General features: G+C 41.4%; 1 protein-coding gene across 1 annotated transcript; it reads right to left on the bottom strand.

Annotated features, from left to right (window-relative positions):
- Positions 1-4,617: 4,617 nt before the first annotated feature.
- Positions 4,618-19,356, bottom strand: lonrf2 (LON peptidase N-terminal domain and ring finger 2). Its single transcript, XM_086266244.1, has 12 exons — positions 17,667-19,356; positions 15,277-15,395; positions 13,928-14,050; positions 13,194-13,352; positions 12,645-12,870; positions 9,169-9,268; positions 8,941-9,055; positions 8,571-8,692; positions 8,273-8,459; positions 8,048-8,182; positions 7,633-7,782; positions 4,618-7,240 (listed from the first exon to the last, which is right to left on the bottom strand). The coding sequence occupies exons 1-12, from the start codon at positions 18,409-18,411 to the stop codon at positions 7,082-7,084; spliced, it is 2,340 nt and encodes a 779-aa protein (XP_086122370.1). The 5' UTR covers positions 18,412-19,356; the 3' UTR covers positions 4,618-7,081.
- Positions 19,357-24,364: the final 5,008 nt, after the last annotated feature.

Raw genomic sequence — 24,364 nt, 5'->3', positions numbered from 1 at the left:
AATATTAACACGTCATCAATGACTATAATGGGTTAAGGCACAGTCCTAGCTGCCAGTAGTCCGTCATGCAAAACATAGCTTTTTGGACCCTTGTGCGAAAAGCAACAACTAATCAGAGCAATCAGATAAATGACAAATCTAGTCAGTAGTTACAATGTAAGTAATTGTAAATGCGTACCTATTGGGAAGTCCTGTTTCATTTAGTAGTTTATTGCCTTCACGCAAACAGTTTTCCTACTTTCTTCTTTTCTTCCAGCTTTTGTTTGTATCCTCCCATTTCTCAGACAGGGATACAGGACAATTAGAGCATGTGAAATGGAAACAGTGATAAATATTTCAGTACTGCTGTCACTGCTCTGCAGACGAGCTGCATTATTTCCTGCTGCCATCCCTCTTACAGTACCTGTCAGCAGCCATGTCGCTTGTTAGCTGCATACTGATAACATATCACATCACGATGATATCAGCATCCTCTTTTACAAGTCATGTTGTATAATTTGTTCTCCAGCATCCCTCTAGACTAATGCTGGATGTGATGTGGATACTAATGTCTGAAGTAAAGGTCTGCTGGTTTACGGCTTCAGTCCAGGCTGAAAACAATTGATATTACCATGAAAAATGCACTAGAGACAATAAAGAGAAAAATATCCTGTTTGTGGTAGTTCTCTGGGTGAAAATGCACTGCTGGTGGTGAGTGGTTGGACTGCTTCAAGCTAATAGTAAAGCAAAATTAACTCAAACAACCACCCACCACAATCAGTGTATGCAGAAGAGCATCTCTGAATGCACAAGACGTCAAACCTTGAAGGAGATGGGCTACAGCAGCAGAAGGCCGCACTTGGTGCCACTCTTGCCAGCTAAGAACAGGAAACTGAGGCTACACCAAAACAAAAATGTAGCCAGGTTAGTTTTAGTTTCTGCTGTGACATTTGGATGGTGGGTGTAAACAACATGAAACCATGGATCCATCCTGCTTTGAGGTCATCAGAAAAGGAAGCAGATGATGGTCTAATGGTGTGGAGGATATTCTCTTTGCACACTTTTGGCCTCTTAATACCAGGAGAGCATCGTTTAAAGGTGATGACCTGTCTGAGTATTATTGGTGATCATGTCCATCCACTTTTTACCACTATGTACTCCTCTGAGGGCTGCGTCCAGTGGGATAATGTGCTATGTCACAAAGCCCAGATGGTCTAACTGATTTCATGAACAAGGCAGAGAGTTCACTGTAGTCAAATGGCCTGAAAAATGACTAGATGTCAATCCAACACAGCACATTTACACATTCACTCATTATAAGTTATATATGATAAATAATTATAAGTATAAGTTTACCATTTAGCACTTGGAAGAACACACTAGTAGGCTGAAACTTAATGACAAAACTTGGTAGATGCACTGTTGTGTCTTCACGAGCCATAAAACCCAATAATGTCCCAATAATGACAATTTTATTTGCAAGTTTGGATGAGACAATTCAAACTTTTTGTATTTTTAAATTGCAGCACTCTATTTACATCTGTTGTTTTTATCCATCAGCAGCTCTTCAGTCAGTCAGTTCAGTTTCCTGATTCTTGTTCTGCAATTTGTCCCCAGTCTGTTTTCTGCAGCGAATTCACTTTGTCTGTTTGTTTGTTATTTTTGTTCTCTTTTCTATATCCATGTCCATCCCTGTGCTACAGTTTTACATTTCTCTGGTAATCCAGATGCTAAAGTTTTGCCTCGCTCACTTTGAACTGTCAATCCACGTACACCAAAAAAAAAAAAGGAAAACAAAGAAAAAAAGAACATCAGTTAGCCCACATGAAACTAAACCACAGGAATCTGGAGTACAAGTTAACATATACAAACATACCTTCAGTATCATGTTTTCCATTGTGAAAAGGGGCACTTTAAATAAAAAAGCAAAAAACACAACTTTGATTGCATCATTATAAGAAAATGAGATTCACAGATTTTTACAACAATTACATTTGGGGGGGAAAGGACTACATGGGAAGGAACATAATGGAGTAGCAAGGACAAAGTATGAAGACATCAGAAGGCAAGAATTGGGTCATATGAGCTGCTGTTTCACATCCTGTTGGGGATAAAAATAATTTTGCACTGTGCCCTAAAACTTATGGTCTTGCCCGCTTGATTGAGTCTTTCCTTTGAAGGTGATGAAGGGGGATGACCCAAAGACATCAAAGTATCAACCGCTGGGTGTGCCCTGCTTTCATGTGTTATCTATAGAAGGGATATTTTGGAGATTCCAGGCTGGACATGTAAATTAGGCTGCTTAGTTTATTCTAGACCTGGAAAATATACTCAGACTCTTCATGAGCCTGCCCAGAGTGACTCATGGAGGGCACCGCTCAGTGTTTGCTGAAGCTCGGCTCCTCAGTGTTTGCCCATTTGCAAGTATTTTCTTTTCGGCTTTCTCTCTTAGATTTTCATAATGCATGTTTATCTCAGATGGTTCTTCACCAAAGAGCTTGTCAGATCGCATCAAAGACGTGTGTCTGTGGGCTTTTTTTTTTAGCAATCTCTTCTCACAAGGTAATTTTCCATGTGTCAGGTTACTCATCTGTATCATCTGTATCTGAGTTATGTCTTGCTACCCAACATAATGATGAAATCAAAAACAGCGCCGTGGAAGGGGAAGTCAGAAGGAGAAGTTTCTAACGACGCGCACGACCGGGCTGAACCTGAAATAACAAACAATACCATTTAATCCCTGTGACAAACACACCCACTGCCACTGATCCACACCTTGGAGGTGGAGGAAGTGGCTTTTGTCACTGGACATTCATGTTTGTATTTCTAATGTCATCGGATGGTACTCACACACAGTGACTCGACAACCGTGGCTGTTAATCAGGTCAAACAGGGACTAAGAGCTGGATTACAGAAAAGGCTTTGATCCAGATATTTTCCTTTTGTGTGTATGTCGCTTTTTAAAAGATCTAAGTTTTAAATGGTTTATAAGATGAGAATAAGAGTAAGAACAAATTGCAATTGTAATAAGCAGGTTTTCCAAGTTTTATTATAGGGTGAGGCATAACCATGAGTCCATTCACGGAGCGTTAGCTATTAAATATCTTTAACACCACTCATCACACTGATATTTTTAAACTGGTCTGTTACACTTTATGTACATAATGGCACACACAAATGTCTGGTTTGCTATCTTTGTGGGGACCTCCCACTGGCATAATGCTTTCCCTACCCTAACCCTAATAATCAAAGATGAATGCCTAACCCTGACTCCTACCCTAAACCTAACCATAACCCGGATGGGTCGAACACTGAGCTAACACTCTGCTTGTGTTTGATCTACCACAGCTTCCTCCTTCATCCTCTGTGCCGTTGAAGTCGTGATGTGTAACTGCATGTCAGCATGTCGATGAATTTGAATTTGCAAGATTTGCCATTTCGTTGCATTCAATGGTAAAAGCAGGATTGACAGTAACTAGTTTTACCTCAGCCTAGGCCTCAGTCCCATTGATTACCTGAAGCAGGACATGTAACTGTTGGCAATGCTAGTATGGCTTCCCACCACTAAAGGCCTGTTGGTGTATGAATGAAAAAGATGGCCGGGGTGGGAAGAAAAAACACCTCGTGCTCTTTGAACCTAGAAAACAGGAGGCAGAAATTACATATCTGGACAAATATCACTAGGCTAAGCATATTTATGTTTTCTGACAGAGAACAGGGGGAACAGCTAATTTTCTTCTAAAATGCTGCACTTTTCTTTTCCTTTAAAGGAATCACTATGTGTGTGTTCAGTCTCTGTATGATGTTTCGTATGTGCACTTTTGATCCCTTTGTCCTGAACATGGCACAAGAGAAAGACTCAATATGAAGTTCATCCACATCTCTTAAAAATACCAAAATCTGTGTGCATACTGTGGTTATTTGTGTGGTTGTAAACGATGCTGTTTATCAGATGGCAGTGCTGTCATGATGCTTTTGCAATGTTGACAAAACGCACTTTGTGTTACATCAAAGACGTGTCAGAACATGATGGATGTTCTACATGGATGTGATGATGATGCTACCATATTCTTCTGCCTCCTCTCAGCTGGAGGCCTGTATGAACTCAATGCACCCATGATTCAGCTCACCTGCTATCGTCCAACAAACACTGCCCCCCTGTGGCGCACAGCTGCTAGAGCCAAGCACATCCACAATTCATTTTGCCCAGTGACAGTCACATCGTACAGACTATATAAATAAAACACCAGTGGAGCCTAAGAGGAGAATGAAACAGGTAGATGCTTGTTGTTTGGATTGAGTGAGCCAAATCTGCAGTCTCACTGAGGGAGGAGGATGTGGATGTGTCAGGCCTTGTTCCCTGTTACAACTAGAAATGGGGATTCTCAGGAACCTACTGGGATAAAGTATAGATAAACTACACCCTCTAAGGTTTTAAATATCAGGGCATAATACAAAAATGATCCTGTTCGTAGGAGTTGAAATTACTGTATATGACAACTGATAATATCAAGCAGAAATTATTATTATTATTTTTTTTTAAATCACCATTGTAGGCGTACATACACTTCATGCCTATCTACCTTACTTTTACGAGATAACAAACTCAGAAACGGCTACAAAACAGGTGGACACGACTGAATGTGCTTTCCTTTATTTGCAATAAAAAATAGGTATAAGAGCTCCCTTTACAAATACGCCAGGAAAATGCAGCACATTGTGAACACTGCTCCCATGCAGAGAGCACGTGACTGCAGTGGAGTCACAAACATTTGAAGAGGAAACGGCAACACAGAGAGAATATGCATTTATATGCACACTGACAATGTAATTATAGCCACGACCTAATCTGCTTAAAAGTCTGCATAAAGAGACTCAGGACGCTCTTTATTATTGACAACTGCTGAATTCCATCTGTAGGATAAATATATAGAAATCTCCTTTCAGACATTTAAGTAGAATTTTCTCATTTACATTCATTTTCTCACTAAGAAAATCCACACGTGCAAAATCATGTCATGAATTTTTAAAAACCTCCATTGCTCTTGTTTTCTTCCCCCCTTTTTGGCATGCTTCATATGTTATTGCTAACAGACACTGTGAGAGCTTGAAATTGTGGGTAGAAACCCAAATTTAACTACCAGGTACAAAGAAACTCCAATTTAAGGCCAATTTAAAAACAAGACAAACCAAAAAAGAAACAAAAACTTTAAACATTATGCAAATTTGGGTTACAGGATCAATATTGTGCACCGATTTTAGGATTTTTAAATCAACAACTGTTGATGCCAAGTGCCAACAGAAACAGATCTGTAGCAGCAAAAACGTTTACAAAAGAAGAAAAAAAAATTAACTCTTTGCAATTGTTCACATCGACATGTCTGTCAGGTATCAGAGATACATAGAAAGTGCTTGGGTGATTTCATATCAACATATCCAACTGCTCATTAGAAAAATCCAGGAATTCCATTACAGTGTGCATGTAAATGAACAGGAAGAGGATGAGAGAGAAAGATTGTTGAAACGTTCCTTAAATAAAACATTAAAAAGGCCTTAGAGTTACAATTATACACAGAAATTCACCCAAATTAAATTTGAACATATACATACACTTAAGGGCATAGCAGAGTGAGAGAAACAAACATAAAAATACACATCAGCCCCTATAACTACATCAGTCCCAAAGATATGCTACATTTAGGACATTAAAAATAAAATATCCAGATCAGCATTATCAGGATGCATTGTTATCTGCTCTTTCCTAAACGCTAGCACGACTTGAGTGATGGAGGTTTAAGCTTTAGTCTTACGCTCAATCGCTCTTCAGAACTAGTGCAGATGTAGAGTTGCACTTGATCTTACACACCGCAGTGTGTGATGGTTTTTAGTGTTAGCATGAGTGAAATCACAGTCTCAACACAAAGGCTTTCATGGCATTCATTCCTTCCTTTCACACAATCTGAGGTACTGATGCTTATGCACCAGAGTTTCGGCTCAGGAAGATTTCAAGCGAGGCATCAGCTGTTTGTCCGCTTTTTTTTATTTTTTATTTATTTAATCCTTACCAAGTGGGCCGGGCAACCTGGCAGAAACACCTGTATCGGTCTTTTTATTGAAGAGTGGATGGAATCACAACGCTGAATCTGACTCCAGAGTAATTTAACTCCAGGGTAAATGGCCAAATTATAAATGTAATGCACACTGATTTTATTCTGAAAGCTCTGACAGGAAGTGTGGATTTGTATCTCCTCTTTTTTGCCGCCTTTTCGGGGTGTTGGTCTGCCCGAGTTGTTCCTCGTCCACCATGCTGTCTTCTTTAGAAAATAAGCTACACCTTTCATGATAAATACTGCATTGTAGGAGTGCGGTCCTAAATGTCACAAGTGAGCCTTATGAAATCTGTATAATATAAAGAAAACAAAAAGCTGATTCTGTATGTGTAGTCTTGGGGGAGGAAAAATATCTACAACCTACAGCCTGGCCAGTACATTCACATGTGCTGCCATCATGCAGTATTTTTGCATTTTCTTTCTTCACACATCGCTGGGGTTCGTTTGTTTTTGGTTCCCAGTCGTGAATCCTGAAGACTGCACAGCTCTGTTCCCATTTTGTTAAACACTGCTTAAAATGTATAGGAAAAAAATCCTCTTGAACCTGAACACACTGCTTATGTGAGAACAGGTTTTTGTTCCTTCATAAAAAGAGCCCATGTTGACCATAATGAAAGCATTCCTACTCAGCTCGATTGATTTTTCCTCCTACAAGACTGAGAACGCCACATCAAAGATCACTGGTTTAGAAGTGTGTTGTGGTCGGGTTCACTCATGAGTAGTGAAGCTGGTTGGGAGATGCTGGATAAAGAAAGAAAGCAGGAACACCTTCATGCCAGCGCTGTGACCCACCTGATACTCTCAGCAGAACTGACAGGCGTTCGGGAGGGCTACGTGACACAGGAATGAGCATCTGAGAATAAACTGACGCAGGAGAGAATGAACGAGTAAACACGTACAAAGTGAATCAGTCAAGGAGCGACCCGACGAATGACCGAACACGTTTCTGAACTGCATAGATGCCAGAGCGGTTCTTCCAAGCAGCTCCTCCATCACCGTGGCCTCTTGCGAGTGACAAAGATGAGGACTCTTCGGATGGCAATGAGGCGATCCTTGAGGGAGGTCATGGCCAGGATTGTGAGCTGGGCACGGTTTTCCAAGGGAAGAACAGCGAGCAGCCACCAGGACCAGGCTGGACCACTGGGACTGGCCTGTAGTACAACAAAGATTTGTTCAATTTAGAAACAGTTTACACAGATTAGAAAAACCTTCAGTGGTCACATGACTTAGCAAAGCCCTAGTTTTCTAATAGAGTCATTTTATGTGACTTTAGAAGACAACTCTTTGTTTGAAAACACACAGCTCTTCTATTTTGCCATCTGCAGCCAAAACAGTTCCTCATGTAGGGTATTAAAAAGCATGCAAACACTGGGAACCTTGCCGAATATGAAATGCACACATCCATTCAAGAGCAAAAAGAATTTTCTGTGACTATTCCTGAGATGTTGCTGATTTTCTTTCTTTCCTGCCATCACAAGGTGTTTATCAAACTGCGCCTTTATTTATAAATGAAAATCCGTGAGTCAACACTGCACTTTCAGACCTGTGGGTCCGGGTCTTTGCTGGGAAGGTGTCCAAAGTGGCTGTGTATCTGACTCTTCATGTTGTCTTTCAGAGATGTGAACCAGCCGTTGGCCTGATCATACACGGAGTCGTGCAGCTTCAGAAGCTCTGTTAGCTCTTCCCCCGCCACCTGATCAGACAGACATATTTTATAAGCGTTTTAGAAAAAACAAACAAACAATGACATGTTTTTTTTCCTTTCATATGAAAGGACTACATTTGCCAGTGGCACACTAGCAGAGACTCAGGTTTGTTTTTCTTTGCACTGCTGAACAGTGACAGGCAAAAACCCCCCCGAGCTCTGCTTTGTGCCACTCTGATTGTCAGTAGTGTGATGTAAAGTGTCTGAAATGGTTCTACTGACAGAACATCAGCACATCGCTCCTCACGCCCACCTTCTTGTCTTCCAGGTACTCAATCTTAGCAGTGTTGTAACCATCTCTCTGGCCGTGGCTGAGGACCTTGAACCGTGACACGCCAATGGTGTCAGCCACTGAACGGCCGTCGGGAAAGAACTTCACGTCTCGCACCTGAAACACAGTATTTCATATCAGCACTCATATGATTTCTATCTGACTGCTCACAGGGACGCACAAGAAAATCTGTGAAGAAAGAAATACCTGCAGCATACAGCCATAGTCAGCAAAGCCTTTGAGCTCATCAGCGATGCACATGCCAAACTGCTTGGTACCAGTTTCCATTGAGCGGCGAATCATCAGGCGGTAGCGTGGCTCAAATACGTGCAGAGGGCAGGGGATGGTGGGGAAGGCCATGGTACACACAAAGATGGGCACTTCCTGGTTTAGACTGCAAGAGACACAGTGAAGAAATTGTTACTTTTTGTGTGTGTGTTTGAATAATCAATAGGTTTTCTAAAACAATCGTGAATGTGTGCACGGGTGTGTTAGTAAAACTGACTTGGAAAGCTCCTTCATCTCCTCTTCATGGATTTTCTTCCTCTCTGCCAGCTCATCTCCTAGGTAACGCTGCAGGACTTCCTCCATCAGCAGGGTCTTGTTGTAGCCCCTGCTAGCTAGATACTGTAAAAATACACAATAGCACATTTTCCTGCACATGAGCATTACAAAGAAAAATATTACCGTCAATTTATTATTAAAGATTTTATTCATTCATTCTTTTCCTGAATAAGTGAAACCTGCATTTTTTTTGTCTAATCGACAGTTCAAAACACCTTCCATCACATGCTACATTAAACATTATGAACACAGAAAAGAAAACACTAAACAGGAGTCACACTGACATCACTACCCTCTATGAACAAGTGTACCTCAGACAGATTCTCCTTGCACAGAGGACAGTTGGGATTGTGGTCCAGACAGCGTTCCAGACATTTGAGGCAGAAGGTGTGACCACAGGGAGTGGCCACAGGCTCGTAAAACAATCTGGACGACAAATGAGCAAAAGCACCCAGCAGAATGCCAACATGACAAACTTGCACACACTAATTTAACAGGTCTTAAGCTGCAAATGCTGAAACTGAACTGGGTGAGCTTACCTCATGCAGAGTGAACACTCCAGGTCTCCACTGTCCAACAGCTCAGCAGGAACTGATCTCCCTCCACAAGCAGCAGTCGCCTGACGGATCTCCCCCTCATCTGCACAATAAATTATCATCCTCAGCACAAGTTTGAGCAAAGCAAGATTCCTCTTTACCTCAGCAGCACATCAAGTACAAACATTAACGTCTGTATTGTTGGCAAAAGTAGGCTCGGGAGTTTTCTTCAGTAGCGGAATAAAATGATTCATTGAAATAAATCATTTTAATTCATATGGAAAATGCAAAATTTGCTTTTCATTGTTTTCTAACATAACTAAAAGACCAAAACTTATTTCTGTAGAGATGAGAAACTGTTTCTAAATGAGCCGATCAAATTTAATGCCTCATCTACTGAATAAGAACGGCCCCTGGCTGGTAAACAGAACAGCTGCAGTCCACCATCGTCATACCCTCTAGAGCAGCTTCTGCTAACACCAAAACTAAAACATCTTAAGAAGAGAGGGAAAAAAACTCTGTTGTTACCAAGAGCAAACACAATGCACTCCTGCTATATGAAGAACTGAGACAAAGAGACACTTATTTTGAAGCCAATCTCCTCCCAGCAGTAGACAAATCATTAGTGTTAACATGCTGCATGTCTAATGTGTCTTAAATGGTACGCTCAGAGGCAAGTGTTGTGCTGAAACTAATTCTGCAGGACAATCAGACACTGTGAAAATGTTAATGAACTCAAACGTGTAAAACGCTGTGTAGAAAAGAACTGTGCAACAGAAAATACTGTTTAATAGTGATTATATGTCCAAAAAACTCCCTCTGAGGAATTTCTCAGCTGTGGTGCTGTATAATGATTATATAAGCATCCAACCTAATCGTACACACCATAAATCCCATATCATAAAGCTGTCATCAATTCAATATACCCCTGCAAGATGTGGGTGTGTTTTGGGGATATTGCACCAAATATGAGGATTTAATAAAATACCCATCTAGATAAGCTATACTGCATAGTAACGCAGGTATCTGTAGATACATGTGAGCCTCATGGAAGAGCTGTGCGTGGCTGATGAATCTTAACGTTTAAGACCGCCACAGCTTTCTAGTCCATTACCTAACGAACCTGATTTGCGTGACCTACATTCTGAACATCCGCTTTTCATTTTCTTGACACAGATCTCGTTTTAAATAGTAACACTACATGCTAATGCTATTTGGAAAATTACATGACTGTGACTCATTTTCCTTTCATTATGCAGCCAAGATTTGGGTAAAATTACGCCCTCGTATTTTGCTGTTACACTTGAAATAGAAAACAGCTTTCCGCAAATTTTCTGGACAGATGTGATGACTAAGGATTTCTCAGTGTACGTTCAAATTTAACACCTCTGCACTGCTCAGAAAAGAGGGAGAAGAAGCAAAATGCCAGCAACCTGCTGTCCTAATCCATGATCAATATAACAATAAGAAAAACATAATGTAACTCATCAGTTTAAATGAACCATTCAGTATCTCACAATGTCAGTGAATACACTAAATTACGAAATTAGATTTTGGTCCTGAGTAGTCAGATTAGCTCAAGTTACTGGAGGCTGAGTCAGAATCCTAAAAACCCAAATAAGGACTCCTTAAGAAACTTTTAGAATCCTTCAATATCTGATCTCTTTCAAAGAAACCAAAGAAATTCTTCAAAACATCATTGCTATTCATGTCTTTATGTATGCAAAAACTGTTCTGTACATCAACTGTGGTTCAAATCATGAAAGGGAGAGCATGTGATGATGCAGCACTGTTTGAGCCAAAGAGCAGCATTTCCACCAACTGAAGAATACACTCATTCTCCGAAAGGAGTAATTCCTGGTACTATGTGTTCCATTTCTTTCGCAACTTTAAGCATCCTAATTGAATATGGAGTGCCAATTAGGGCTGGGCCATATTATACCATTCACGGTAATACCGGTATAATGTTAGGCAACGATAGGAAAATGAAATATCGCGATAGAATGGGAGTAAAACGCGCATGCGCAGTGCCTTTGTTTTCATACGCACATGGCCGATTGTTGAGTGAAACAGATGAACCAGAATTGGTTTGTAAAAATGGTGCAACTTCAGTGATGTGGAACTGGTTTGGTGTTTGTCCGTCAGATACACAACAAAGCACATTTTTTGCAGAACATGCAAGCGGCTGTCCTTATTGTCGTATTTGTCGGACTAAGATGCTCTTAAATCTGGGAGTAATCTGGGTCCTAAACCCCGTATTTCTCAGGTCAAACAACACTGCAGCATCACTTAGAGTTAAAAACTGTCTAAATTCTTTCATCTTTAATAAAACGATCAGCATTGCTGCTTTACCAGGTGTAACTATGAAGTTTAACTTCCAGGCATCCATGAAAACAAAAGTTATTACATTTAACGGAGTTAGAAGCTAGCAGGAAGCTAGCGGAAGTTAGCTCGCTAGTTTCGCTAGTTACCTAAGCATGATATAGCATGTTCTGACTGAGAGATTTCTGAAAAAATTCAAACGTACAGCTCTGCTATCACTTCCAACATAAATGAAGACAGGAAACTAAACAGCAGTGACGTTTGTAGGGTTACTGAAGTTGGGCTAGCTGGTATATAATGATGTGCTACGTGATCGCTAGCGACACAGCTATGTTAGCATAACATAAACAGTGAAGCTGGAGGACGAACACTAACACTTTTCCACTTGTAAAAGTTAACGTTAAGGTTCCTGATAGTTGGAGACAAATTCAGTCGCATGGCAGGATGCTGTAAACGGACCAAACTTCAGTCAGGAGAACAACTGAGATAATCAATCCACAATATGAGGTCAGTCATTAATATACTGCAACAACATGGGAATAGAGCAGCTGCCAGAGAATTCAACATTAATGAATCAATGGTACAGAAGTGGAGGAAGCAAGAAGAATGAGTTTAATAAAGTTTGATTTATCTGACTGCTTTGTTTTGCTTAATGTGCCTTATAATCCAGTGCACCTTATGGTCCGAAAAATACGTACTGCACACTGCAGTTTAATGTTGCAAAGCACCTCTTTTTAACTTCAGTGGATATTATACATGGTTATGCTCAGGATATGTCAGCCCATTTCTACTGGAAATGCCTTTTGGTTAAACTTTCAGCAAGGAATTTGCATTTGCACTGTTACATTTTTATAAAGCTTTAATGTACATAAAAACCAGCTTCTTGTTTAAGTGAAAATAAATGGAAGGTTGTCTTTTTGCACTAGTAATGTTGTGGAGTTGTATTTTGTCTCGCATCAATTATATCGTCAGTTATATCGTTATCGCAAATTTTCAAATATATATCGTGATAAATATTTTTGGCCATATCGCCCTGCTCTAGTGCCAATGATGATAAAACAACCCTACCACAAATATCTACATTTTACCTTTTTCCACTACAGAGGTTAATGTAAAGAAATAAAATTATATTTAACTGAATTATTTTGGTTTCATACCAGCTCTGAGAAGTTTAGAGGGAGGGCTGAAGGTTGCTGAAAGTTCATCACTCTTGTGTTTCCTCTTAAGGCCACCAGGGGGTGCTGGCAGTGCAGCCAAAACATCAGCCAGGCTCTTTGTGCTGCCCTCCCTTGGAGAAGGGTCCGATTTACCAGCAGACAGAGCACAGAGTCTGGAGGATGAGTCGTCCACTGGAGGGCTTTTAGTCACAGTGAACTCTGAGTCCTGGAAACACAAACACACAGACAGAAAAATACGTTAGCATATCAGGTGGATTAAAAAAAAGAAAAGAAAAAGAATGATTAGTTCAAAAGCGCCTTTGTGGAAGATCATATTCAGAATTATAGAGAGTATTAGATGCTACTACAACAACTCTCACTCGAGTAGTTTTGGGGTTGGTTGCAACAGATGTAGTTGTTAAGACCACTTGTATATCCATGTATCAAACACCTTATAAATAGCTACTTTTTTTTCCCTTCTTCCTTATTCACAAGCGCCAACCGCAGCGAGTACTTTGATTTGGCAGATTCTTATACATATACAGTTACCTGTGAGGAGGATGAGCCTGGTTTCTGTGGAAGTGGCCTCAGGGAACTGAGCAAGGCAGGAGGTTTGATGAGACGCGTAGCCAGGCCTCCTTGCAGAGGGTGCAACGGCGTTGGAAGATCCTCATTCTCAAATACAGAGGAGAACAGCTCGCCCAGGACCTTCAAGGTGAAAGAAAACAGGTGGCTAATTAACAATCGCAAAGAAGTAAGCACAGGAAAATTTACCACAAGAAAGTCACCAAAAACAGGATCAAAGACAGCTGTATACTCATTTGCACTCCCCATTTATATCACTCTCAGGAAAACTGAAGAAAGCAGAAGGCTTTAACTTAAAGCACTTACACTTTCTTAAATCATATTTTGAACAAAATCGATTTTATTCCCATTTCCTTTAAAGGGTAGAGCCATATACAGAGAGGCTTTGTAATGACACTGGCAATAGCAGAATTTACAAATGAGAAACCTTCTTTCAGCTGCAAAACTGAGCATCAGCAAAACTAATTATTCTATCACGTAGTTATGTGGGCAGCGCATGGTTAGCGCCGTTGTCTCACAGCATGATCTCCCTGTGCCAGTTTTCTCCAGGATCCCCAGTTTCCTCTCATGCTCCCAGGACATGCAAGTTTATTTAAAAGCTTATCCGACTATAGTTTGTTAAGAGGTTCTGAGAATTATGACATGTTTTAGTCCGTATCAAATTACATATTTCACACCAACAACTGGTTCTGTCTTACCTTCTGAGCTTCCAGTTTCACTTTGGCCCAGTCGGGCTTTAGTGCCACACACAGGAAATACTCTTGTAAGGCTTCATCTTTCCGGCCTGCTTTACTCAGTGCTGTAGCTTTCAGATAGTGAGCCTAAAAATGACAGAAAACTTGTGTTTGATTTTTGAGGCATGGGCTGTGATAATGACATTTCTAATAATAACAAGATTAAACCAAATGTCCCTCCTTTATGACGTTTTGAAATTTACAGTTTAGAGAATTTGTTACCCAGATACACAACTATTACTGGTACACGCACTGACCCCTTGAATAAAGTAATAAAAAGGAACATTTTTTCCTCCTCGTGACATGCAAATTCTAAAAATGTGACCACACGATAATGTGTGTTGAGTGGATGGACACTGGTCCAGGGTATCTGACTATGGCAGAGAACCTGCGTGTCACAGAAGGTCAAGAACATCATTGTACCATTATTAGTTTCAGCATCTTTTTATTGCCAGAAATAATGACTGGTAATACAGGAAGCAGAATATTTATTCACGGTTTATTTTTATACAGAGAAGTAGGTTAAGCAAACCATGCCACACACCACAGCATTTATAACCTAACACACACACACACACACACACACACACACACCTACACAAAACAAAACTTAAACAACAAATTATATTAAATTATAGACACCAACAGCACAGGGCAGAGACTGCAGTATAATAAAGGTAAAATAAGACTGCACGTCCAATTCATCTTTAAAAACCGTTTTAGTTTAAGTTTATAATGATCTCAATCAGGCTTCAGTTTGAGTTCTGTAAGCTAATAGTTCCACATGTTAATAAGACAAATAGAAAAATGCCATTTTCCAAAATGATTTCTGTGCCCTGCAGTTTCTAACAGATGTGCTGCACGTTACTGAAGCCAAACCTCGAACAGGACCACAAAGTCACAGCCGAATATGTGAGCATTTGTATAATAATTGTGGATTAGCAAATTGCAACAAACATTGAAATACTGCAATCTTGCTGGCTTCTTATCCAGAATTTGCCCATTTGTATTTCATCATAAGAGGCCTGACTGTTTGAAGTGATGCTTGTGACCAAAAGGTTACACAATAACTAATAACAATGAGAATGTATAAAAAGGGACTGACAGCATGAAATGGCAAATATAAGTTTGTTTTTGCAACTTTGGTCACATTTGAGCAGCTGGACTCTCAGTGACAACTACTGAATGCTGCAGCACTTAATATGAAATGTGACCATTATCTTTAGTCTTGGTCTTCATTCTCACTCAGGTACATTTAATTTTGTCCTATAAATCACTTCAAACTTTTCCCCAGTTCAAATTGTTCATCTTACCTCTGTCCACAGGGTTTTTAGCCTGCAGAGACTGCTGGCATCCTGCACTGCCTGGCTGAAATTCTGCATCTCCAGGTGCAACTCAGCCCGCTGATGCAACAGTCTGCCTGAAGAGGGCACTGTATACACAGGGATGAACAGACATCAGTTCATTGGATAGGTCTCCAGGCAATAGACTGTTTTTTCTAGGTCTAGGAGAAGTAGGGCAATAATGTAACATGTGGCATGAGACCAGTTACACGTGTTAGAACACCATCTAACTTATGTTACAACTCTAATAACTGACATCAGCCACACCAGCGGACATTAACATTTAGTCTCATCTGCTTGGAATGCATGCCTACATAAACACACTGCTTCATGCATCACGTACGCAAATTATGCACTTTACTAATGATCAGATAAAGTACACACTGTACCTAAGTTGGACTTGTCGTGCGTTACTTAACCAAACTGTCATCACTGGTTTCTTTGAGAAGGATGAAAAAGTTCCAGCCTAAAGTATATTTAACCCACTTTGTCTGAATGGCTTTTAGTTGTCAATAAGCAAAATAACACTCGCTGTCATCTAAGATTTCAAAGCGACCTGATAGTTAGTTCATAACATAATATACAAGTTGAACAGGTATTCATAACGAAAGAAAGACATTTGTGGAACAGCTAAAAATGGCACATGGTTGTAAAGAAACAGGAAGAAAAGTTTGCAAAAGTTTAGATGCTCAGTTGCCACCGTCTTCTAGTTTCATTACTAAGTGTGTGTATGTGTACACAACAGAGCCAATGTTTCAGTGCAGAAAAAGCAACACAGTTTCTACAATATCCGTGCAGCTTAATAAGGGGTTCAGAAACCTGGTGTCTGAACCTCTTGGGCAAACTTTGCCCATAGGATCAGGACAATCAACCAAAGTATGACAGTAAACAAACAAGAGGACCAGCCTATCATCAATGTGTGGGACATAATAGTTGAGGGAAAGTATAGTATAGAAAGAACTACATGGCTCCGTTACCATAAAAACCGCAACTAATAACATTTTTTGAGACTCATCATTTATCTGACTGCATTTTCTCCATCTCTTTACACAGATGGAGACCATTTGCAAAAATGTAAGACTATGCTTTACATGCCATACCCTTGCACACCACACATATCAGGACATATTATCTGCTAAATTTATAATTCAATTACATGCAATCCAAATGACAGATACCAGACAGCCTCCTGCTGTCTTTGTTGGGAAAACACTGGCTGGCAGTGACAAAACTGTGAAAGCACTCTGTCCTCCCATCACCCAGAGTCATTCACAAGACAGAAGGCATGAATCAGTATTGATCTGGGGAGAGAAATGCCTGAAAGGATGCCACAGGGATGGTGCATAGTCCTTTTATCTGAACTGTGATTTCAGAATTTTCAGCTAAATCAGGCTGATCAGTTTTATAAAATGACATTAAAGTGAGAACAGCAGAGAAAACCAAAGAGGAGTCTGAAAAAAGAATTACAATTAAAAGCTGCTTTAATAAGTAGGCCAGATGTGGGAGGGGAAGGAGGAGTCAGTTTTAACTTTCTGAGGATTCAAACTGTGCAACATGATCTTGCCATGGCCCATGATTAATGAAACACACTGGCTGCCTTTATGTAATGTGCCAACATAACAGAACACTCCGTTTTATAATGTTTAGGACAATTTGTCCTTAAAGTTACCAGAAAAATAAATAAATAACTAAAATAAATGAATAAATAAACATGAAGCAAATGAGGGTGTTAAAATAGGCTGTTGTTTTTCTGTTTAAGTACAATTAATGACCAACTACCGTTCACCCAAACGTTACCCAACACTGCTTATCCAACACCATACATAAGGGGAGGAGTTAAGGGTTATGTCAAACCAGAGACAATACGATGACCTTCTTCTAGAAGGACACTGACCCAACCCGGCCAGACAAATCTGATGAATGTATTCATACAGTAGCGACTGAGCAAATAAAATTTTCAGTTTACATAACGGAGATCACATAACAGTGGAAAAACTAAGTGAGACATCAGGTCCAGAGAACTACATACAGACGTCCCCTCTGCAGCTCTGTGAAAACAGCACAGCCCTGCCAACTATAAAGAGAAAAGCAGCATTAAACAACCGCTTTGCTGTTTCTTGCGTGCACGGGTAGGCTGTGTACTGCTTTGGTAAAAAGGGACGGCACGTCACGTAACACCTCGGTACAATCCAGATAGGAGGGGGTGGCGCCCCTCATCGGTGACACTGAGAAGTTAAGACTTAAAAAGTAGGTCATTGCACAAAAACATTACACTTTTAATTGCAATCTGTCAAGTTAAACACTGGAATTAGCACAGGGTTATCTCTCGGTGCGCATGTAGTGGCTGTGTGCAGTCTTACCTAGATCCACTGCTCCGTTGTATTTCTCCAGAGCCTCTAAAAGATTCTGCTTTTTCCACGAATCCTCTCCTTCGATCCATAATTTCCTAGCTTTACTCTCAGTTGCAAACAGTTTGTCCAAGAGGCCACTGAGTACAACGTTTATTCTCCGGCCGTTCGGCAGTCCTCCTTTCCTGCTCAGATTTTGTTTGCAGTGTACACAGTTTGTGACAGAGTCGTCATCTGTGCAGCGTTTGCAGAAAGTGTGTCCACACTCCACGGTTGTAGGCTCGTGGAGCAAACACTTGCAGAGATGACAGGAAAACAAGTCCAGGGCTTCATCATCCTCACACTCCCCACTATTTTGAAACCCGTCTTCCCCGCTGCTGCTTTTATTGCTCCCGTTTACAGTGGCGTGGATGCCCAGCTCTTTCTCACGCAGAGTTCGGGCGATGGTTTCCACCAGGAGTTGAAGCTCCTCCGGGCGCAGCTTGCCAAGGCTGGCCGCTGTACAGTACGAGTCCAACGCTTCGGATATCCGCCCGGCACAGGATAGCGAGTCGGCCTTCCTCAAACACAAGCCCCTGTCAGGGTGCTGGAGATCTGCGAGTTGGGAGCTATAGATCTCTACGGCCAAGTTGAAGTCCCCGGCCCGGCTGGCCTCTTCTGCTACCTCCAACATTTCAGGGCAGATCCCCGCAGCTCCTGGATTGGAGAGCGGGTGGACGAACGCTTCGCCCTGGTGAGACCTTAGTCCGGTCTCCATCTTCTTCTCCCGACGGGAAAATCAGACGCTTAGAAGACTATGAGAGTCACTGAGAACATGGCACAAGCACACACACTCCCCACCATAAGAAATCATTTCCCCAGTTATTGCACACTATCTTTAGCGTTTTTAAATGTCAACCCAGACTTCCAGTTGTGTCCAACTCTCAGTGATGGCCATGAGTCCGATCCATAAGACCTCAACCCAGATAAAACAGGGGGCCTGTGTAGCATGGCTGGTCCTCGATAAGTCCCAGTATCTGATGTAGTTTCACTGCAAACACCTGGAAGTTGAAGGTCGGCGTTATTTATTACAAAAACTTTCAGCGTATCGAGGACGTCATCGCTCCCTTTACAACGCGGAGGTAGTTTTATTTATGTCCCGTCTAAAGACAGAAACTTCTTTAGAAGAAGAAAAAAACCACACACACACAAAATGAATCTACGGCATGTTTAGGTACGAACCGGTGGGTAAAATCCAAGGAGCTTAGTAAATAAGCAGCTTAATTTCCATGGATCGTGCTAACTCGTAGTTATGATGGTAAATGTCCGCAATAAAGGTCAGGTTTCGAGCCACAGAAGTCCCATATAGAGTGGATAAATGCTAGACCCACAAGCTCATCATTTCTCCAAGAAGTCACAGCTGATCGGCCGTGTTTATATAAGAGAGCCCGGGAGCAGTTAAGTCCGGGGAGCCAGCTAACGTTACTACTGGCTAACTGGACAACACATACTGCCACTTCGCAGTTTGTTAAACTCCGGAACTCTTTCCGAACCGATATCCCCCAAAAATGTGCATTTACACGACCTCGAAAGTCATTTCTTCGTCTTTTATGGCGAGGAAACCCAAACAAAAACAAAGCTCTCGCCGGAGGTATCCATCTTGGTTGTTAGCCAGCTAGCTTTGAGCTGCTAAAGGTTCTGCTTTGGGATTTCGCATACAATTCGCCGAAGCAGACGCAAGACCACACGTGACACACGAGACAAGCTCCTATTGGCCCTTTATGTGGCTCACTTATATAACTCAATAATATTGTATAACCTTTGCAGATATCGCTGAATGAGTGTTTTTTAAATTTAAACGAGGTCTCACACATGATATTACAAAAATAGCCTCGAGTAAAACAAGAGAACGCAGCTTTCGGTTCTGGTTGAGTTACTTTATTCACTTTAACTTATAGTTTCATCTGTGGGAGTTGATTCATTGTTTTATGTAATGCTTTATATAAGCAGTGTGTCAAGTCTGGTTTTGGATTTAAAATGCGGACGACATGTTATAGTTAAGATCTATTGCTTAAGCCAAAGGGGAAAAAAGTCTGGTGTACGACCTTATCTTCTGGATCAAGTAAAGCTTTTGTTGTGCTGTTAAATACTCCATAAAGCTGTGACCCAATTTAGGTAATGGGAATCCACACAAGGGTGAATTCTTTTAAACAAAAGAAAAGGTTGTACAGACCCTGCTGCTAAGTATGCACAAGGACGCGGCCAAGAGGGTCCCCAACAGCTCTAGGTGCATTGGGTTAAAATTCAAATTCAATTTTTATTTGTCACGTACACAGTCATACACAGTACGATATGCAGTGAAATGCTTAGACAACTGCTCGTGACCTAAAGAAAAAAAAAGGCTATGAATAAGATAGGAAATAAATATGAAAAATTAAAAAGGGTCAATTTAACTAGGAAGGAATAAAATATAAATTAAGGTTAAAAATGAAATAACTGTACAACACAATTTAGAATGAAGGGTAAATTTAACTGGGAAAGAATAAGATAAAATATATAAATTAAAGTTGAAAATAAAATAACTGTACAACAAAATACACAATACACAGTATAGAACTATATAAGAATGTATGAAGAAATATAAATAAATATATACACAATAACAGCAGCTGTACAAGTATTAACTGGAAATGAAGAATATAGTGACCAGTGTTGTGCAATCCACATTATGTCTTGTGCAGTGCAAATATGCTAAAATTGATTTAAGTGATGAAGTGAAAACAATGTCCAGAATGTCCAGTGTGTGTGTAAGAACTGTATGTGTGGGTCAGTACTGTGTGGTGGTGTGATTGAGAGACCGTATTGCCTGCGGGAAGAAGCTCCTCCTCAGTCTCTCTGTGTTGGTCTTCAGGGAGCGGAATCGCTTTCCTGACCTCAACAGAGAGAACAGTCTGTTGTTGGGATGGCTGAGGTCCTTCACGATCTTCCTGGCCTTGGTCCAGCACCGCCTGCTGTAGATTGAGTGCAGGTCAGGGAGCTCGGAGCGGATGGTGCGCTCAGCTGATCGCACAACCCTCTGTAGAGCTCGTCTGTCCTGCATGGTGCTGTTCCCGAACCAGGTTAAGATGTTTCCCGTCAGGATGCTCTCTATGGTGCACGAGTAAAAGTTCCTGAGAACCTTGGAGGGCAGTTGGAAGTCTCTCAAGCGTCTGAGGTGGTAGAGACGCTGACGGGCCTTTTTCACCACGGTGTTGATGTGACAGGACCATGACAGGTCCTGCGTGATGTGAACTCCGAGGTATTTGAAGCTGTCCACTCTCTCCACTGGGCACTCGTTGATGACGGGGGTCTGGTAGTTCCTCTCCTGCTTAGTGCTGAAGTCCACTATCAGCTCCTTTGTCTTACTGACGTTTAGAAGGAGGTTGTTCCTCTGGCACCAGTTCTCCAGATTCCTAATCTCCTTCAGGTAGGCCGTCTCGTTGTTATCAGAGATCAGGCCCACCACGACGGTGTCGTCAGCAAACTTGATGATGGTGGTGGAGCTGGTAGTGGCCACACAGTCATATGTGTACAAAGAGTACAGCAGGGGGCTCAGAACACACCCCTGGGGGGCTCCAGTGCTGAGAGTGGTGGAGGCTGAGACATGTCCGCCCATCCTTACTGCCTGTGGTCTGCCAGTTAGGAAGTTGGAGATCCACTGACACATAGATGAGCTGAGTCCCAGATGCTCCAGCTTGGTGGTGAGTGTGGAGGGAATTATGGTGTTAAATGCAGAGCTGTAGTCTATGAAGAGCATTTTAACATAATTCCCCCTTCTAGTGTCCAAGTGAGTGAGTGATGTGTGGAGGAGATGAGAGATGGCATCGTCTGTGGAACGATTTGGACGGTAAGCGAACTGTAGTGGGTCCAGTGTGTCTGGTAGTGAAGAAATGATGAAGTCTCTGACCAGGCGTTCAAAGCACTTCATCACTACTGAGGTGAGGGCTACAGGGCGATAGTCATTGAGAGAAGCAGGGTGGGGTTTCTTCGGGACAGGAACAATGATGGACTCTTTGAAGCATGTGGGGACCGACTGAGATAAAGAGATGTTGAATATCTCAGTGAACACAGGAGCTAGCTGGTATGTGCAGTCTCTGAGGATACGACCTGGGATGCCGTCTGGTCCTGCTGCTTTCCTGGTGTTCACTCTCTGGAAGGCTCTCCTTACTTCATGCTCGGAGATGACGAGCACGTTTCCGGTGCTGGCAGTATCTTCCTGTCTGCAGCCGTTAGCGCCGCTAGCACTAGCATTGTTGGAGACCTTAGCTGCAGCCTCGAAGCGAGCATAGAAAGTGTTCAGCTCGTCTGCCAGAGTCACGGCCGCGTTCATCATACCGGTTGTTGGTGCTTTATAGTCCGTTATTGTCCTTAGTCCCCGCCACAGGCTCCTAGAGTCACTCTGTTGGAGTTGTGACTCTAGGTTTATATAATATATCAAATATATAAAGATAAGCAAAGTTATTTTGTAACCTTTGTTTTGTTTTTACCTTCCTCATACACACAGGGAGAAACGAGGTAAACGATTATCAGTGGATGAGACATATACGAAAAATTAGGTCCTAAGCTTGGTTTGCATTCCAAACACAAATCCACCCTGTCTGCTCCACCTACCAAAATTAAACGACCCAGTTGAAAAACGTGTGCCCCAGTTACCTCCTGCATACCAAATGTAGCATGTCAACATTTATTTCGTTTTTGGTGTGTTGTTGATGGACAGGACTGAGATACAGGGAGTGCAGAATTATTAGGCAAGTTGTATTTTTGAGGAATAATTTTATTATTGAACAACAACCATGTTCTCAATGAACCCAAAAAACTCATTAATATCAAAGCTGAATGTTTTTGGAAGTAGTTTTTAGTTTGTTTTTAGTTTTAGCTATTTTAGGGGGAGATCTGTGTGTGCAGGTGACTATTACTGTGCATAATTATTAGGTAACTTAACAAAAAACAAATATATTCCCATTTCAGTTATTTATTTTTACCAGTGAAACCAATATAACATCTCCACATTTACAAATATACATTTCTGACATTCAAAAACAAAACAAAAACAAATCAGCGACCAATATAGCCACCTTTCTTTGCAAGGACACTCAAAAGCCTGCCATCCATGGATTCTGTCAGTGTTTTGATCTGTTCACCATCAACATTGCGTGCAGCAGCAACCACAGCCTCCCAGACACTGTTCAGAGAGGTGTACTGTTTTCCCTCCTTGTAAATCTCACATTTGATGATGGACCACAGGTTCTCAATGAGGTTCAGATCAGATGAACAAGGTGGCCATGTCATTAGTTTTTCTTCTTTTATACCCTTTCTTGCCAGCCACGCTGTGGAGTACTTGGACACGTGTGATGGAGCATTGTCCTGCATGAAAATCATGTTTTTCTTGAAGGATGCAGACTTCTTCCTGTACCACTGCTTGAAGAAGGTGTCTTCCAGAAACTGGCAGTAGGACTGGGAGTTGAGCTTGACTCCATCCTCAACCCGAAAAGGCCCCACAAGCTCATCTTTGATGATACCAGCCCAAACCAGTACTCCACCTCCACCTTGCTGGCGTCTGAGTCGGACTGGAGCTCTCTGCCCTTTACCAATCCAGCCACGGGCCCATCCATCTGGCCCATTAAGACTCACTCTCATTTCATCAGTCCATAAAACCTTAGAAAAACCAGTCTTGAGATATTTCTTGGCCCAGTCTTGACGTTTCAGCTTGTGTGTCTTGTTCAGTGGTGGTCGTCTTTCAGCCTTTCTTACCTTGGCCATGTCTCTGAGTATTGCACACCTTGTGCTTTTGGGCACTCCAGTGATGTTGCAGCTCTGAAATATGGCCAAACTGGTGGCAAGTTGCATCTTGGCAGCTGCACGCTTGACTTTTCTCAGTTCATGGGCAGTTATTTTGCGCCTTGGTTTTTCCACACACTTCTTGTGACCCTGTTGACTATTTTGAATGAAACGCTTGATTGTTCGATGATCACGCTTCAGAAGCTTTGCAATTTTGAGACTGCTGCATCCCTCTGCAAGATATCTCACTATTTTTGACTTTTCTGAGCCTGTCAAGTCCTTCTTTTGACCCATTTTGCCAAAGGAAAGGACGTTGCCTAATAATTATGCACACCTGATATAGGGTGTTGATGTCATTAGACCACACCCCTTCTCATTACAGAGATGCACATCACCTAATATGCTTAATTGGTAGTAGGCTTTCGAGCCTATACAGCTTGGAGTAAGACAACATGCATGAAGAGGATGATGTGGACAAAATACTCATTTTCCTAATAATTCTGCACTCCCTGTACTGAACTAAATGTAAAACCTCAACCTTTTTCATTTTTACCTAAACCGTGTGCACAAAACTCTGGAGGGATCTAAATGCTAACGTAGAACCCAGTCAGGACATTTGCTACTGCTGTTTGCTCGTTTTGTTATGGGAGATCATTTTCAGGTTTCAAGTAGCACCATTATACCAACATTTCACATTCTAGACATTGTTTTAGGTGTATTTGACCAAAAATTTGACTGAAAATTCACATGCAAGCTTTTTTTCAAGGCTGTGGTATTTGCCCGCAAACAATACCTTTCAGCTAGCTAAAACAGAATATTATGCTATCACCGAGCAACATGGCTAATGCCTTTCACACAGCTTTGTCTCAACTCCAAAGAACCACAGAAGTAAAAGCTAATAATAATAATTGAAA

This window comes from Aulonocara sp. 'chitande type north' Nkhata Bay, linkage group LG16, assembly GCF_057382095.1.
Source record: "Aulonocara sp. 'chitande type north' Nkhata Bay isolate Kocher_YH1m ecotype deep benthic linkage group LG16, A_spYH_male_GT1.1, whole genome shotgun sequence".
Classification (NCBI taxonomy): Eukaryota; Metazoa; Chordata; class Actinopteri; order Cichliformes; family Cichlidae; genus Aulonocara; species Aulonocara sp. 'chitande type north' Nkhata Bay.
This window is presented reverse-complemented; position numbering and strand designations above follow the sequence as displayed.